The sequence below is a fragment of the Necator americanus genome, chromosome IV (assembly GCF_031761385.1).
Source record: "Necator americanus strain Aroian chromosome IV, whole genome shotgun sequence".
NCBI lineage: Eukaryota > Metazoa > Nematoda > Chromadorea > Rhabditida > Ancylostomatidae > Necator > Necator americanus.
In genome coordinates, this window is record NC_087374.1 from 29,768,475 (window position 1) to 29,783,292 (window position 14,818).

Here is a 14,818-nt window from a genome sequence, read left to right on the forward strand (position 1 = left end):
TGGAACCTGAAAGCGATGACTAACTTCTATGGAGTTCTGTTCTTGATGTATGTTTTTAAATCACTGCATAAAAGCAAAAGTTGCAAGAAAAACGCCAAAAAATATGCTAAGAAACCTATCAGCATCATACTATGGTCATGGGTGAGAAAATGTTAGAACTTGTGTAATTACGATAAACTTGTGAAAGTGGTGGTTTGCGCTCTCTAGATAAAAAACCTAATAGTAGCTGGTAAATAGTAAGAGTAGTAAATAATGCATCAGCTCCATCAAATCGAATGATCAAAACAGAGATTGTTAGAGCGTACAAATGTGAGAGTTAAAAAGGATCCTTGATCTGTAAATGGCACAAATTCGGTTGTATTCAACAATCTTCAGTTTGTGAATAAAACGAACACATACCGAACAATTCAATTATTATCAGAATTACTGCACCTATAAATTAGATTTTTTCTCCGGTTTCATTGTTTTTCTTTTTGGAAGACAGCTCAGAAACGAGAGGAAACTCCGTAAGAGACGAAGAAGGCGCAGATAAATAGTTCTGATTCTAAATGATGCCTGCAGATCGTCACGTTCTCTTCGGTACTGTCGGAGTATTTAAGGTTTTTTCGTGAGTTTTCCATAATTCAACAACACATTGAAAGAAAGGAAGCACAGTTCGTAAGCATCAGTTGGAGAAGGCACTACATTTCTTTCCCGATAGATGCTCATATTGGCCCTCATTTTTTCTCACCGCTTAGAGTTTTCGTCAAGAATAATGATTATTCTGTACGGCAGAAACACTTCTTCCCACTTTAACTGAGTTATCATATGGTCGCTGTACGCCTTACGTAACCTTTAAAATCTTGAAAGATTTTAAACACTCATGGGTCCTATTAACCCTTGATCACCATCAGCACAGATTACATTCGGAACCGTTCATAAGACAGTTTCAATGATGTTTTTTTTTATTTTGCAGACAACGAAACTTTATGAAGAAGAAAAGGAGGACAACGAATATGATCACAATAGGAATTAAAAAAATTCTATTTATGCTTATGAATAAGGAAAAATTAAAGTTGTTATGCATTATTCAAACCTATAGCACTTCCAAAACACGACTAATCGATAAATTTCACTGAGATTTGAGGAATTTACTAAGATACATGTAAAGAAATGTAGGTATTTTAGCCCGTGTGCATTTTTTAGCTCTCACTTTTCGGTTTCTCTCTGTTTGAGCGTTTAGGAGTAAAAACATGATTAAAAACATCAGGAAATACATTAAGTTCTTTTCTAAAATTAATCCAGCGTATTTACCAGAGATGATTTGGCTTTGGTATTTTTCTAATATTATTTCTATTCAATTATTATCGAAATTTATACAGTCATGAAGTGGAACTTTTTCTCTGATTTCCTTATTTCCCTTTTTGAAAGGGTACTGAGAGGTAACTGTAAGATTGTTTGAGAAAAAAGGTCGTAGCAGTCGCAGAAGGCCCAGACAGTTCCAGTTCTAAGTGAGTTCTTCAAATATCCACGTTTTCTGCGGTATTTGAAGAGTATTTCAAGTCTTTCCAATCATACAGTGATGACCATACGTTGATGTATTCAACATGAATGTCTATCACAGTATAATTAGTCTGCGGGTACAACGCAGTACGATATCTGTAACTGTACGATTGTTCGAGATCGCTCTGATGCCAGTCCAACCTTTCATTGATTGATTGATCAACGAAGTTGGTAAACTGGTACCAGACTGGTTTGAGAGGATAAAACACTGAATTTGTACATCGTTTAGTTCTCGCAAATGTGCTAAGTATGCATTCAAAGTAATCACTCGTTTCTCATTGAAATCTACACTCATTGAGTTTTTTTTTCTTTTGCGATCAATTGACCTCCTATGACTTTGAATCGAAGTTTACGCGTTAGCGCATCCCAAGTGGATTGGTTAACGCCAGACACTTTATCCACTCTTTATCCTTGTAATCAGTGAATAGACACTTTTATATTTTAAATTTTCTTTGTTCTTTGTTTAGTACGTTCTAATGCAATATCAAATCTTGAATGGGTAGGTTTACCTGCGTAAATAATTTGATGAGTATCACAAGTAACAAGTTATGACTTTAGTGACTTTGCCCTATTTTCATCATTTTTTAATTGCTTTTTCTTTCGTTATTTGCGTCACAGATCTCTGTTTTTCCCAATATTGCAAATTACTACTTATTTCGTTTTGGATTAACCTCATTTTCGTACTAGTGAGCCTCAAGGAGGGCTAGTATAATAGTGAATTGTATACAAAAAGGAGAAATGAACCATTTTTCTTCACTTCCACGTTTTTACGATTGTTGTGTGTTTTGTGGCCAATTTCTCCACCCATCACGCCTGGTCTGAACACTCTCATCAATTTTCAGTGCATTGATTACGCCACATTAGTAAAGAATCCCGAATGTTTTTCTCTAATCGATCCATTATTTCTCAGTCTCACTATTTTGATTTAAAAGCATTATTAAGAATGTCATTATTAAGAAAAGTAATGCATAATCTTCTTGTATTTTCTTTTATTCTTTTACTGGTTCCATGCAATTCCTACAAAATGGTTCTTTTCGTCCCAAATATGGCCAATAGTCAGGTGAGTACAGCAAAAATCTGAGAACTCTCTATAATTTGCTATCTTCTATCTACAGAACTTCAGATTCTTTTCAATAGTCGAGTAGCTGAAACGCTCGCACAAGCTGGTCATGATGTCACAATGGTAATAATAGCCGTGGTGGATGACATTGATTCCAAAGACGTTAAAATAACGAAGGGAGTCAAAAGTACGTGATTGCCCCTTTACAGACAAAGTCCTTATAACACAGCTATCAGCAAATAATATTACTTTGAGTAGTTCAAACGTTCTCTTGTCTTGAAACCTCGGCATATTCTGTGTATGTTTTGTAATAGTGTGCCTACGAGGTTTCCGATGCAACTTTTTATTCGTCTGACATTTTGGCATCTTCGTCCTTTTCAGAAGCCTAAAAGGAAGGTGATCGGAGCAATGCTACATCTATTAGTGCCACACTAGCCTGGGTCAGTGTTTCGAATTGTTTCGTTTAAAATAGTGAAAGCAGAACCCATACACATTGAAAATACCTATTGTACCTAAAATATACCTAAAATACCTATAATATTACCTGTTGTTCCACCGGATGTGGTGCGACTGGTAGCACGCTCTTGTCACTCAGTGTACCAGCGAATGAATATTGCTGCGTGTAGATCACCAACAAAGATATAGATGAACTGATCTACACACATAATATCAAGCAGTTATAGGACACAGAGCGGGAGAAGTGGCAAGAACTCATTTATTATCGACAAGCATTGATTCCTATTATTCATTGAAGGGTTTTTCTAAACAATCCAAAACGCTTTCAACGCTTTCCTTGTCGATATTTCTTGATCCAGTATAAACCTTTCTGAATAATAGGAATGAATGTATGTCGATAACGAATGAGTTCTTGCCACTTGTACCGCTCTGTGACATATAACTGCCTGATATTCTGTGTGTAGATCAAATCATCCATATCGTCGCTGGTGATCTACATGCAGCAATACTCATTCGCTGGTACACTGAGTGACAAGTGCATGCTACCAGCCACACCACATCCGGTGGAACAACACGTAGGACTGCTTTCAAAGTAGATGGGTTCTACGTTCAACGATTATCGAAACACTGAACAAGGATAGTGTGGCACTAACGGGATAAACGTAGCATTGCTCCAATTATCTCCTATTTAGGCCTCTGGAGACGACGAAAAAGTCGAAACGTCAGACGAATAAAGGGTCCCATTTGAAAAAAAAACCTTGCAGGCACACTATTACAAAATTAGTTTGAGTATTTTGTGTATACGTTTTGCAGTCTCATGGTTTTTTATGACACCCTGATAATACGTGATATACATACGTCAATGTATTCATCAAAGGGCTACATTCTCTCGTGATCAGAAACTGAGAGAATCAAAAAACAACTCAATAGCGGATGCGAGGTCAGTGAAAAAAAAATAGCACACTTTTTGCTTCAGGGAGTTCCTAACGGCCAGCAACAGGTGGTAGTCTGATGACGCAAATTTCAAGGAGTAGGGTAGATTCGGCCACTCGCTACAGAGTACATCGACAGTTGATCATCAATGGTAACTAGGAAAATGGGAAATTGTGAAGAGTGTGCATGAGTAAAGAAGTGGGAAGGTGTAGTGCATTCGGTGAGAAGTCAGGCTGTGACTCCACGCTCAATCCACAATTCGAATCCTAATCGAATTTAATGCCAATCGTGTCTCTCATCTTTTTGGAATCGACAGATTACTGCCAGATTTGTTTGGGAGGATAAAAAAATTGACTAGATACATCGGCCCCGCAGATGATGGTATATGCCTAAACGCGTAAGACTTCAGTGATTACAAAATGTTGTCAAACATGTGGACTCATTCCGAGTGCACTGATATCCCAAAGACTTTATCCTTTAGATACACGATCATGAAATTTAACGTAGACCAAATAAATAATTATATATGGAAAATAGTCAACCTAATATACCTATTCGTTGAGATACTGTTAAGACAAAAATTTCTTTTGTGTGATGCATAAAGGATCAAATTGCTGGAGATCTCGCACTCTTTATAAGAATTCTATTACAAAATTGACAATGACATTATGGCTCCGCATTAATTGGAATGAATAAAGGTGTAGGTAATGTCCTAGTACTACCGTAGTATTATCGTCGTCACTCTCATTTCCTCTTAGTAGTCGGGAAGTGAGGCCTGCTGACGCAGAATACTGTGTTTCCGGCTCCCCAGCATCCAACGTATTGGGAGAAAAGTGAGCAATTCCAGGGCTGTTCAACTTTTTCAATCCAACTAATATAATTCAACTAATATACAGCTGGAGGCGCCCTACTCGCACACTGCTGACGCGTTGCTGATTGCTGCTGTCCTATCACCTGTTACAAGTTACATTCGGAGTTGTATTCTTAAAAGACTGTTCCAGACGCCTTCCGTTTTATTAGGTGAATTGAACTCGATCAGTCGTGATTTGCGCTTACGTATAAACTGCCCTCCATTTTTTCTTCGATTTGCTTCTGCTTCTCTTTGTCATCTGTCATGATTGTGCAGTGAGGGTTCTAACGTTTCTTCTTTTCTCGCGAGGTCCACGAAAAGCATCATATTTTCATTTAAAGGACTTTGGAAAGAGGCTTGTCCATCATGATCGACATTGCTTTTGGCACAGCTTGATGCGGTCAAACCACCTAAGGATATTTCAAAGGACTGAGACGTGATAACTTTTCTTAAGCTATAACTTCACAATATAATTATTAATATGCAGATGTAGTCGGATAATGATTCGTAGTTTTTCATACCTTATTTTTTGGAATGAAGGAGCGGCAAACAATTTTAAAAAACTTAAAAAAAACTCGGGCATTGTTCTGATGTGTATGCTTCTACGTGAACGTTTCTTTTCGGAAAATGACAGTCTTAATATTCCACATTGGCTTCTACTTTCAAGTTAAGTCTTTTGAGCACTCAGCACGTCTTTTCTTTTTTGTAACGTGAGGATCGAAACATATAGCAGTGTTTGGTTTCCGCCTGAACTAAAAGTCCTATTAGAGAACTTTCAAAACTACTTTACTAGTTTCATAATAGCAAAATCTCTAATTTTTTTTTTTCGAAACCTTTCCTATTTCTCTATATGAACCGTTGAATCCTATGCATTGCTAAGTATTAGGAATAAAGAAAAATAGGCATACAAAAAAAAAGAGAAAGTGCGTGCGAGACACTAAAAATAACGTTGTGCTACCAAGTACCCGAAAACTCGGGCTCACCTCTGATGGACACCTGTGACACAACGGTAACTCTTTCTGTGCTCAAGCCAGAAAGTCAAAGAGACGAACAGAGCCCGGTAAGCATCAGTGGATCCTCATTCTACTGAGAGCTGAAATGATAAAGCACAACACACGGGAACGTTAGGCAATGAATAGCATATACATATATATATATATATATATATATATATATATATATATATATATATACACATATATATATATACATATATATATATATATATGTATATATATATATATATATATATATATATATATATATATATATATATAGCTAAAAACGAACGGGTCGAAATCTTGCGAATTTTGCGTGATCTCATTCTTATTTCTATTCCCAGGTGGTTTAATCGCTGATAATGATAGATTTCAGATTTTTTTCGGTAAGGAAGACTTCCAACTCTACTCACCAATATCTCATTTTCGTAAGGAGGAAAATTAACGTATGGAGTCACTGAGCAAACCTCTAAAAGTGTTGAAATGGACTACGATGAATAGCAGGGTCAAAACGACATGAAGCACGTACGCACGTAGCAATTGCGTACGCGGCTTCTCCCGAGGCGCTTCAGTGGAGCGCAGCAGCTGGGAGCGTGGTGAAACCCTTGCTGGCATCACCTATCACTGCAGTTTGCGACGGTCCCAACTTGGTTCCAACTGCTGTACGCGAATGTTCGCCAATGCACTGCAACTGCACTCGTGATTCGTGTCGTTTTGACCCGACTATAAACTCGAATAAGCAGTCAAGATTTAGCAACAAGCAACAAGCAAGCACAACACTCATATTGATAAAGAAGTGTTTTTTAGTTCATCGAATAAATGCATCTACTGGCGTGAAAATGAAGGATTTCGAAGAAGAACAGAGAGACTTTGCATTTGAGGTGAGGATTTTTCTAATAGCTAAATACTTTGGAGTAGGCACAAGGAATGATAGTATAAAGTAATAAGCAGTGTATTAACAAATTTCTTGCATAGGATGTACCTGTTTGGGATCCCAGATTGAGAGAACACATCAATCGTATGGCGACCTTTCTGAGAATGTCCTGCCGAAGTATGTCGCATTTTACAAGACTTTCAAATTTGCTTTTAACCTTTAACCCATGAACGAATGAAGCCCAATACAATGAAAGTTGAACAAGAGTGAAGCCAGCACATCATGGAATTGACGTAGCATGGAAATCTCGTGAAAAATATTCATTATTCGTACTCAGAATTTGGGGTATATTCAAATATTCGGAGATTCAAATATGGGCGAGGTTCCGCTAAGTTTCCCCAGTCGCTGAAAAACAACGGCATTGGCTCGTACGTGGTAAATAGGAACGAGCCAACTCTTTGTGCGCGCCGCATCTACGTGCTAGCGGTCAAAAATCAATGAGATCTCTTCAGAGACTATCCAAATAAAATTGAATAAGCTGATGAGGATACCGGAGCGAGCACAAGGTGGGGTTCTAACGTACCTCACAGGAACAAAAGTCGTTCCTACACCGTTTTTTAGTACGAGAGTAGAAACTGAGCTGGGTCACTGTTATAGTCGTCACTTACACCTTGAGCTCTATATTTTGCCTATAAATATATATATATACAAAACGTTGCCTTTAAGCTAGAGGGTAGTTAAGGGAATGCTACTGTTTTCAAATTGATTGTTTTTATTTTAGAAATGGTTGAAAACAGAGAATTTCTAAACTGGTTGGAGGCAGAAAAATTCGATCTAGCATTTTCTCATATGTTTGACGTCTGCCCAATAGGTCTTATTCACTATGCGAAGATCCCTTCGTGGATTTGGCTTAACAGGTACACGAGGTGTCAAAACGCTAATCATTTTTAACTACCTTTCTTTAGGGGCGCTCTTATGGACTTTGTGGCTAATTATATGGGAGTCCCAACTATTCCCAGCTACACTCCACGTACGTTCTAAAATTTATGATTATCAGACGTAGTTTGTTCCTGGACAATCTCGTACACCTATTTGGAAACTAATGTTGTATTTCTACTAATTCCTGTAACTTTACAGCAATGGTCATGGAAAGCTCTGACCATATGAATTTTATAGAAAGGACAAAAAGTTTCATAGGTCTCACATTGGTTCCGTTTGTGTGGAGAAGGTTAGCGGAACAACCGTTATTTTAACTTTTTCTTAGAAGCAGAGCATGATTTATGAAAGCGAGTAATTCAGTCGCCGATTGCGTTCAACTGACTCAATGAACCACGTCCGCTCCTATACATCCCTGTTTTTCTTCGAAATGATTTAACTTGACCTAATCGCTGATGTCATCGCCCAACGCGATTACCCGCATCTTCGCCGAGTTGCCCCGTCTTTGAACATAGCTCTTCCCAAACTTTGAGATCTTTTGCGGGAGCTTGCACAAAATCGATCCATTCGTCGCTATTCCATATTCTGCGAAACCTTACGTCTGGTCTGAACTGTCTATCCATGTCGAGTGTCCTCATGTCCTCTTTCACCACCTCAGTCCAAAACTTCCGCTTTCAACCAAGTGGCCTGGAACCCGACAAGCTCTTCAGAACTCGTTGAACAAAGCGATCTGTTGGTCTCCTTAATATATGACCAAAGAAGCAAAGACTACTTCCTGTAGCCACTTTCAATGGCGGTGCAAGATGTTGATATCTTCCATGTTCATCCGCCTGTATGCCACATTACTTTGCATATTAAGATTTCCATTGTGGCATACTTTAGGCCAAAAGAACCAAGCAGCCACCTAAGCAGCTTTTTTCCGTGCAGTCAAGCCTCTCCATCACCGTAGACGGTGCTACACAAGTTTCCAATCTGTACATCATGATGGGGTGTATTGCGGATGGGTAGACTCGCAGCTTGAATTCGTTGGTGATGATGGTCGAGATCAGACACTCCGTCAAGGAGTTAAATCCAGAAATGTCCTTAGTGCATCTTTGCTGAACATTTTTCTCGTAGTTGCCGTTGTTCTTCAGTATACAGCCAAGGAAACAGAACTCACCGACGAGTTCGTTTGATTGTGCGCCCATACTGATTCCCGTTTGAAGTCTGGAAGAAGTCAACATCTGTTTTCATTTATCAGGGTAGCAGACGTAGTCGATAGGCTGCAGCCAGCTTCGATATAAGGTTGACAACATGTTGAAGTTTCATACTGTTTTCAGCAAATATAACAACATCGTCAGCGCACACGAGATCGATCAAAGGGCGTCCTGTTGGTGCTAAGATGATGACAGGACACTGATCTACTGTTCTTCGCATATTGTCGTCGATGGCGAAATTGAACAAGAAGGGTCGTGCTACTGCCCCTTGTCTTACTCCAGTTACCACCTCAAATCGTGTTATATGTCCGGCTAATGTTCGAACTGCTGCAATTGTTGGTTGATTCATGTCCTCAAGCATACGAACGAACTTTCCTAGTACTCCATCTGCGCGGAGCGCGTTGAGAAGACGGCTTCGATGAGAAGAGTCGAACGCGGCTTCAAAGTCCAGACACGCTAATTGCATTGACTTCGAGTACCGTTGCCAAATTTCGATTGACCAGGTGTTCATCGTTAGGAAATCACTATCCTAACGATGAACACCTGGTCAATCGTAGATCGGCCAGGAGAAAACCCAGTTTGCTTGTCTCGCGTTGTTTGTTTTCACTTTGCGCATATATATTTTTACAGGATATTCGCGGATGGCGAGACCGCCATTTTTCGGGAGCTGATTGGCCCCGATTTTCCTGATTTGGTGGACGTAGCAAAGAAGTGCCCTCTGGTAGGCTATTCAACATTGGAAACTGGACTTATGACGTTTGAAGTTATTAAATAGGTTATGGTGAATTCAAACGAGCTTTATGATCTTCCTCGACCAACACTATCGAAAATCGTAAACATCGGTGGGATTGGAATTCAGAAGAAGGATGCAAAACCACTGTCACAAGTACGCTTGTTGATTTATTGTTTCATAACTGATAATTTTCGATCGTAGGATTTTTCAACTGGCATACTTCACTATCATTCACTATAACGGAATCTGTTCGTACAGTCCTAACGTCACTTCTATGAATTCAGACTCGTCATTTCATTTCTCGGAAACAATCTCGTGATTTAGGAATTCCAAGAGATAGTAGACACCGCTGAGGGCATAGTGGTGTTTTCTTTCGGGACGGTAGCTCCTAGCCACAAAATGCCTTCTAAATGGAAATTGGCTTTCATTGATGCGTTCAAACGTTTCCCTAGATACCATTTCTTATGCACATACCAAGGAACGGATTTACATGGTTAGTTATTGAAGTCGGAACAGTGTACGGATGTAGTTGGTTCCTGCTGATCTTTCTCTTAGTCATATATTATGCGAATGCATCTGAAAACCCTTTGCGTTGTATGATTGCTAAAGGACAGAGGACGATTAAATCCGGAGGCATTTCTTTACTTTATGAACGGTGTTCTAAAGAAATCCTTTCATAGATAAGATCTCGCCAAATATTCACTTGTTCAAATGGCTGCCACAATCTGATCTCCTCCAAAACCCAAAAACAAAAGCATTCATTTCACACGGAGGGTACAACAGTGTGCAAGTGAGTGAACAATTCTTGCTATATAGTAATAACTGTATATTTCCATGATATTCAGGAGGCAATCTCAGCCGGTGTTCCGATGATCACTATACCCTTGTTTGGTGACCAACCAAAAAACGCTAAAATAGCTGAAAAACACCAATTTGCTGTCAATATTCGTAAGAGTGATCTTAGCGCGGATACGATAGCTGATGCTCTCAGTAAAATACTTGGTGATAAAAGGTCTTTTTTCTCCTCGCACCGATACCAATATGACAATTTTTGACTTTAATCGGTTATTGCAGCTACTCTCAAAAAATCAGGCGACTCTCACAGATGGTAAAGAAGAAGCCAGTAAGTGAGTCGCACTTGCTGGTCTCGTGGGCCGAATTTGTGGCCGAGTTCAAAATTTTGGATAATCTCGTACCGGCTGGAAACAAACTCAACTTTTTCCAGTATCATTCTCTTGATGTGATTGCATTCCTCCTACTTATGCTGAATATCATTTTATACATTTCCTGGAAATTGCTGAAATTCGTAACAGTGAAATTATATTTGATACTTTCCCGTTCCAAGAAGGAAAAGAAAGCTTGATGTGTTTCTATCTAAGCTCTGTCACTTGCTCAATTTGAACTGGTCGTGAATATCTCTTTTTAAATTCTCTACCATGAAATAATATTTGCTGCCATCTCATCGTAGACTCGGTGACTGCATTGGTTTTCATGCATTACAGCGGAACAAATGTGTTGGATTAGCAATAGTAAAGAAATTGCTAACAATAGCAGTAGTCAATAAAAGTCAATAAATAGAATGTTTTGTCGTTGCCACGCATGATACTCAGCACTTTATTCGTCAACCCTTTTAACTTGGTTAATTAAACCAAAACAACATATAGACAACAACATGGACTACTGCATAGTGAAGGACTAAGCGACCAAAGAAACTGAGGGTAAGGGCCAAAACGATGCGACGAACTTTTTCTGGCTATTTACACAGTACAATGAGTGTGGAGTGAAGGATGCTGATGCTCTGCACATGCCCATGTAAAAAGAAACTGCTGATCAGGCACAAGACAGTTTTGCTTAAAATGAATCATCTCTGCAGTTACAGGGCTAAAGGCAATACATCGGCCGCTAGTCAACTAAAGTCAGTCAACTAAAGCTGCAGAATGAATCGTTGACTGCAAACGATATTATAAAACAAAAAAGCTACCCGAAGTAGCAGTCGAGAAAACCAAGACTTATCATGTTTTTTATATTCTCAGCCACGAGTAATGGAGGGAGTTCATCTTCATCTTCATCTTTTGACGGAGAACTGCAACATACGTCTCCTTTCGTAACGTGCGATACCGAGTAGTTGTCTTTCCAATCGCTTTCAGCTCCTTTCGCTTATTACAGTATTCTCTTTCGGGGTGGGCGTATGTCCGAAGAGTGCTTTTCTTTCGGCGTGGCTTTTCTATCGGACAATATAGTATACGCAACCCTTCACCCGGGGCACTCCAAGGCACAGTGAAGCGTGTCGAGACAAAGGCGACGTCTTACCATCATTCAACGTTCCCTGACTGTCTTATAGATAGGGCAGCTGCCACTGACTGTAATGACGGCTCTTAGCGTCGCAAAAGGCACACCTCAGGAAGCGATCTCTATCAGAGAAACTGCTGTAACGCGAAAAGACGTAGTTCGGTATCCGTGGTGCATTTTTAATTTGGGCGAATAGTCCCAACTCTGATCTTATCAAACATTCACTATCACAGTGTAATCTGCTGATGCGTCCATCAGTATTGCAGGAGATTTAAAAAAATTCATCGAGCAACTAACCAATCACTCCTATCCGGAATAAATATAACTTTAAGAGAAAAAGGTAATGTTGGTATAACACTAAAAAATGTTATACCAACATTACCTTTTTCTCTTATAGTATGCGCTGTTCTGTCAAAAATCCAAAAAAGCATTGGTTGGTATGAAGGGAAACCGAGAAATATGAGGTTGGTGCAAAAATAATCTGCGTGTTCAAACACACACTTCGAAACGCTATAACTCGCCTCAAAATTAACTTTATCAACCGAAGTAAGAATCATTCAAGTTCACGCATCTTTCCCAATGAGATACAAGTTTGCCTAATTCCACTGCATAAAAGTCCGAGGTTCTAGGGTCCACGAACTTACAGAAGCCGTTTTTACCATCACCCTGGTTTTGGAAGATCGTACCTCTTAGGAAGCTGTCCAGGTATTTGAAGAATTGGCAGTCAGTTGCTGAAAGGTCTTGCGAATATGGTGGGTGAAGCAGAGCCTTGTAGCCTAACTCGCTAAACGTCAATAGGGTCCTCGAAGTTGTCTGAAAAAGTTGGAGTTTTCGGCGCATTTCCAGCGCAATACCACAGTTCATGCGGCACCCACTTGTTCAACCTTTTCACCTTTCCAATTTTGTTTCCAAATGGTGTGCGACTGTTGAGTAGTCATCCCTAGTTCTTGGGCAACCTCTCGTATTGTTTTGAGCGGATCATCTTCGATTATTGGCTTCAAAAGGGCGGCCGCTTCCTTATCATCGATATTCATATCGCCACAACAAAACCTGCAGAATCGACGTACCGTGGATTCGGTAGTGCATTCCTCGCCCCGAACAGCGTTGACATTCTGAGATGTCTCCGCTGCTGACCTGCCCAGCTTGAAGTCGCGGAAGAAGATTTGATGAAAATGTTGTCTGGGGATATTATCTTCTAGGTTTCGGTACTGACCAAATACTGATTTCTCGTTCAAAACCACTTCAAAAGTAATAATTATAACGAAATGCGCTACAAAACGCCATACATCTTCTAATATTAAAGATGAATGTAATGATGAGGAAAAAAATTGGTCGTGAAAGTAAGGCAACGAAAAGCGCGCATTATTTTTGCACCAGCCTAATAAGTAGTTAATTCCTGTTCCGAGTTTTCTTTTCAGATATTTTCCCAATGAGAGTTTAATGAGGGGTGGTCCAGTATTTTTCACAACTTTATCTTTGAATCAAGTTTTAGATAAACCTTGTAACTTCTTTTCCTTCCAATTTGTGTTATCGTCATACAGTTCCACGAGATGTAGATGTTTTCGAGAATAACCAAGTACTGTCAGCGTCAAGACTGTCGTTGTACTCGTTCTAGGTGACGAACAACTTTGAAGATGGCTCTCTTATTTTTGTTAGCTACACACAGAGTGCAAGCGACATGAGTGCAGAATCATATCCACAATTGATAGACAGAATCCACACTCATTATCTATCGACAGGAATTCAACTTTTTTAGCACTGTTCTTCTCTGAAGGCAATGTACAATCAGCGCCAAATCTGTTCTGACCGCGATGCATCGCAACATTTTCTATTCGTTTTTCACCCATTTCCTTCCCTGGCCCATTCGTAGGTGTAACAATTTTTTTTTGAGATCTTCTGACTTGTTCTATCTACTGTTATGAGGAGAAATTACACAAACAAACAAATAGAACACGGCTCCCTCATAGCAGCAGTCGTTTAGGCTTCAATCCTAGTTTAATTTCCTTGTCTTGCGGTGCAGATGAGTTGCTTGCTCGTTTGCTCGAGCACTTTTTATAGAAAAATGTTTGTTTTCACTGACCGAACACCTGTACTCCATCATTAGTCTCCGATCCCATCTATAATCCTGGTGATTATAACGGATAGCTAAGCGCAACTGTTTCTCCTAGTTTATCGAATAAGTACAAAATTACTCAGATTCGAGAAAACTCACATGTTGTCAAAGATTTTCGGTCTCCAAAAATTTCTAATTATTTGTGCTTGCCGAAGGCCATTCTACGATGAGTTGTTTCCTGTTTTCGACATTTGAGTAGCATGCCATGCTCATAATTCGCTTTGTCTTATTTAGTTGTTCAGTCGTTACTCGTAAAACTTCACTTCCGGCTCTCAAACCTCAGTGGTAGCTCAGAGTTCTACTGTAATAGAAGAAAGTCATAGAAGTAAAGTTTTTACACGATGTTGTTTCCAAATTCCATTCGTCATTTTTAGTTTTAAAACGATAATATATATTGTTCCGTCAGAAACGAGTAAGGAAAGGGTGTTACTATAATAAAAGTCTGGATACCAAAGTGCTTTATGAATTCCTTTACCAGCGCCAATTTTCTCCGACGAAAAATAGTTGACACGTAAAAAATAAAAATTGAACTGACAGTATTGGAAGAAAAAAGGATGGATGGCCCTATTAGAAAAGTGCATATAGCCATTACTCTCCTACTATACATATATCGTGTTTGTGTCGTAACGAGGAGAAAATACTCTAGTATTTCTCTATGTTTTCATTTCTTGCCACTGCACTTTTGATTTTTTTTGCGGTAAAATTGCACTCATGTAGATTGGCCCGGGGAACCTTTTTTCAGAGGACAATTTTTCCCGTTGTAAGTAAACAATCATGTTTATGTCTATCTGTTATAAATATGGTTTTCTACGAAAATTATTGCATGAAAGTATGCTTT

General features: G+C 39.2%; 1 protein-coding gene across 1 annotated transcript; it reads left to right on the plus strand.

Moving 5' to 3' along the window:
* Window positions 1–2,566: 2,566 nt before the first annotated feature.
* Window positions 2,567–10,941, plus strand: RB195_003198 (uncharacterized protein; the record flags this gene model as incomplete). Its single annotated transcript, XM_064200752.1, has 13 exons — window positions 2,567–2,602; window positions 2,666–2,789; window positions 6,647–6,720; window positions 6,815–6,890; window positions 7,495–7,630; window positions 7,679–7,743; window positions 7,851–7,941; window positions 9,476–9,566; window positions 9,621–9,731; window positions 9,903–10,071; window positions 10,259–10,368; window positions 10,424–10,590; window positions 10,653–10,941. The coding sequence occupies 13 exons, from the start codon at window positions 2,567–2,569 to the stop codon at window positions 10,939–10,941; spliced, it is 1,539 nt and encodes a 512-aa protein (XP_064056633.1).
* Window positions 10,942–14,818: the final 3,877 nt, after the last annotated feature.